Genomic DNA, 3,633 nt, shown 5'->3' with positions numbered 1-3,633 from the left:
TAATAATAATAATAATAATAATAATAATAATAATAATAATAATAATAGTTTAATGCCAAGGAGAGCCCTGGCAAGTTCTGGAGTGCAGGTGACTCTTCTCCAGCTCCTACCTCCGCTCCTACCACGGTTGTTTCAGTGTTTTTCTGTGTTTTCGGTATTGTTAGGCTTTTTGGATTTCTTTTTCAATGGCAGTGAGTTGCCCCTCTGTGGTTCCAGTGGCTCTGGTAGGGAAAAGATGATCAATGATGCTGCAATTCTAAACTGAGGGGCGCTAACCTCCCTGACATTTGATGTGCTTTCTGCCCGGTGTAGAATCTTACTCTCCCCTTTATTTGTGATGACACATACTCCTCCTTAAGTTCCACGCTCATGAAAATGTCCTCGGGCGTCACCTGGGGAGGACGCCGTACCTCTGCACACAGACTCCTCATGAGTGTTCTGTTTAATGAGCCCTGTGACAGTGAGTCAGAGGCGCTTTTGTCCCCATCTCTGAACACTTGATAGTGTATTTGCTAAGAAATCAGGACACTTTTATATGTAAAGAGAAGGCAGTTGTCAAACCAGGAGTCTGAGCAGCGCTACACCAGGGCAGACTAACTGACAGGCGGCGTCTCAGCGCCTCAGCACCCCTGCATGGAGAGGCTGCTGTTCCCCACTCTGCCGAGTGCCCAGCGCAGGACCAAGTTCCATCCAGTTGTCACGGCTCTTACTTTGCTTTACTCTCGAGCATTTCCTCAGCTTTTTTTGAGTTTCTTGACCGCAGTATTTTGAAGAGCACAAGCCTATTTTTGAAAAAGTCTGTCAGTCTGAATTTGTTTCCTCAGGGTTAGGTTAGGTTATTGCTGTAGTGTTTATCTCTTTGGCTAGAACTTCTCTGGGCCTATGTTTTCTCTTCTTCCCTGCTTATGAGAGGCACTCAATATCTCCCAGTATCAGTGTTGGCAGTGTGTGTGCGCGTGTTTGTGCGCGCGTGTGTGTGTGTTCGTGTGTGTATGTGCGTGTGTATGTGTGCGTGTTCGTATGTGTGTGTGCGCGTGTTCGTGTGTGTGTGTGTGTGTTTGACTTACTTGAGTCTTGTTTGGGTCTTTACTTTTCCTTCTCAGTCTCTTTTGTTATACTTTAGAATTACTCAGCAAGGATTCTTTTTCTTCTGTCCTATTAGTTACTTTGGGTCATAGCTTTTTGAATGATAGTCTCTGCTACAAAAGCCAGAAACAGCTTCAGCTCCTTTTTTTTTAACCCTCCGGTCTCTCATAATTGTAGATATGCGAGCATGCTAAACAGGTGCTTGAAGAAGAAAACAAACCTGTGCACAACTCTATTTAGTTAGGCCAAGTTTTACACTGGAAGTGGAAGTCTTATTTGAGAACCTTGCATAACTGAGTGATCAGATTTGTATAATGCTAGATGAATATTCTTTTATTATTAACTCTAACCTGCGCATTTATTTATTTTTATCAAATTTTATTCTCTGTGAAACAGATGCGTTTTTAGCTGATGGCTCTTACCGTGGATCTGAGCTGTGTTTGAAGTGTTCCATTGACCTCATTCTGTAGGCAGAGGGGAAGGAAGAACATTAGCGTGCCTTGAGAGTGGTGCCCTCTGAGCATCTGTTTCACTCAGTTCTGCCGCTGTGTGATAGAACTGTGCTGGGCTGTTTAAAGGCACCAATGGCAGAATGTTAGGACTTGGACGTGTATGCTGAGTTAACAGATGAGCCAGTTTCCAGGTTGTCTAACCCTACAGACAGACCAGGCGTTGGTCTACGGCCAGTAGTTAGCAGTCACTTAATCATAACTGTGAGCTGGTGCAATAAGGTGCACACCTTTAATCCTAGCACTTCGGAGGCAGAGGCAGGTGGATCTCTGTGAGTTCAAGGCCAGCCTGCTCTGCTAAGTGAGTCCAGGACAGCCAAGGTCACACAGAGAAAAATCTCTGTCTTGAAAAACAAAACAAAACAAAAGAATACTCTTTATCTTCAAGTCCAGCGGACTATGGCACTCTGATGGGGTCTCAGTGCACTGTAACTTCTTTTTATCTCATTTATCATTAAAACAAAACACACATAAAGAAAAAACACTAACACTTCTTTTCTTTATCAACAGGTGTGAAACCTCGCTCGGGTTGGTCCATAGATCCTTTTGGACATTCACCCACAATGGCTTACCTTCTAAAACGTGCTGGATTTTCACACATGCTCATCCAGAGAGTCCATTATGCAGTGAAAAAACACTTCTCCTTGCAAAAAACTCTGGAATTTTTCTGGAGACAGAATTGGGGTATGTAGAATTTGTTGATGACAGCTGGTGGTTTCATTTGATTGAGCTGTATGGGGTGTCTTGGTCACTCTTCTATTGCTGTGAAGAGACACCAAGACTAAGGAAACTTTGAAAAGAAAAGCTTTGTTGGGGCTTACGGCTGGAGAGTTAGAATCCGTGTTCATAGTGGGGTGGGGCAGTGAGCTGGCTGATGTGGCACTGGAGCAATAGCCGAGAACTTACACCTTGAAATACAGCCATGAAACACAGAGCCAACTGAAATGGCATTGCTCACCTTGAGTGACAAACCTTCTCCAACACCACCACCCCTCCTCCAGTAAGGCCACACCTTGATCCTTACCCAAAAGTTTGATCACCTGGGACCAAGCGTTCGAACATGTGGAATCCTAGGATTCCATTCTCGTTAGAAACACCACACCACAGTGGGTGTTGCCAATAGTACAGGCCTTGAGCAGCAGGATGCTTTAAGACAGTTCTGTTACAGGACAGTTACTTCCCGCTCTGCTTGTGTCAGGAGTCTCGTAAACATTGATGTCAGCTCCTGTTTGGAAAACTGTGAAGTTGCTTTTATGGCAGGGCAGAAGCAAATAGAAGCATTTCAAATTGTGCCAGCTGATGCTTTTACTTCGGTCTTTATAATGATGACTTTAGTTATTAATCCCACGTAGTAAATATGACTTATTGGATCAGTGATTGTCAACCCTCCTAGAGCTGTGACCCTTAAATACTGTTCCTCAGGTTGTGGTGGCCCCTAAGCATACATTATTTTCGTTGCTACTTCATAACAGCAATTCTGCTACTGTTATGAATTGTAGTGTAAATAGCTTTGAGATAAAGCTTATCCAAAGGAACCATGAGCCACAGGGCCAGTGTGGTTGACTCCAGCTTCCATCTCTGAAAAAGGATTTTGATGTTGAAAGGGTACCAGGGTCCCAAACACCTCATCCTTGCTTCCTGAGTAAAGCCCTGCCTGCCCCATTGCTTCAGAAAAGTCGTTTCTGCATCTGCAGAAGAACTCCGATTCGTGTTCCTGTGTTTCAGTACGGAACGTAATTAGTTATTTTATCTATTTATCTATCATCTATCGATCTACCATCTATCTCTATCATCTAATCTATCTGTCTTTCATCTATCACCTATCTATCTTTCTTCTATCTTATCTATCATCTGTCTTTGTCTATATCATCTGTTAACATTTATCTATCATCATTGATATATATATCTATCTTTATATCATCTATGTTTCTATCATCTATCTACATATCTACTTACCTATCACCTGTCTGTCTGTCTGTCTGTCTGTCTATCTATCTATCTATCTATCTATCTATCTATCTATCTATCTATCTATCTA

At 42.8% G+C, this 3,633-nt stretch overlaps 1 protein-coding gene across 1 annotated transcript in view; it reads left to right on the top strand.

Annotated features, from left to right (window-relative positions):
* The window catches only part of Man2a1 (mannosidase alpha class 2A member 1), a 134,387-nt gene that overhangs the window by 34,271 nt on the left and 96,483 nt on the right, over positions 1–3,633 (top strand). The window contains exon 5 of the mRNA XM_055628377.1: positions 2,106–2,279. Coding sequence (XP_055484352.1) covers positions 2,106–2,279 — 174 coding nt within the window. The remainder of the gene's footprint in view (positions 1–2,105; positions 2,280–3,633) is intronic.

Source organism: Psammomys obesus, unplaced genomic scaffold (genome assembly GCF_907164565.1).
Source record: "Psammomys obesus unplaced genomic scaffold, mPsaObe1.curated_primary_1811, whole genome shotgun sequence".
In the NCBI taxonomy this organism is placed as follows: Eukaryota; Metazoa; Chordata; class Mammalia; order Rodentia; family Muridae; genus Psammomys; species Psammomys obesus.
This window is presented reverse-complemented; position numbering and strand designations above follow the sequence as displayed.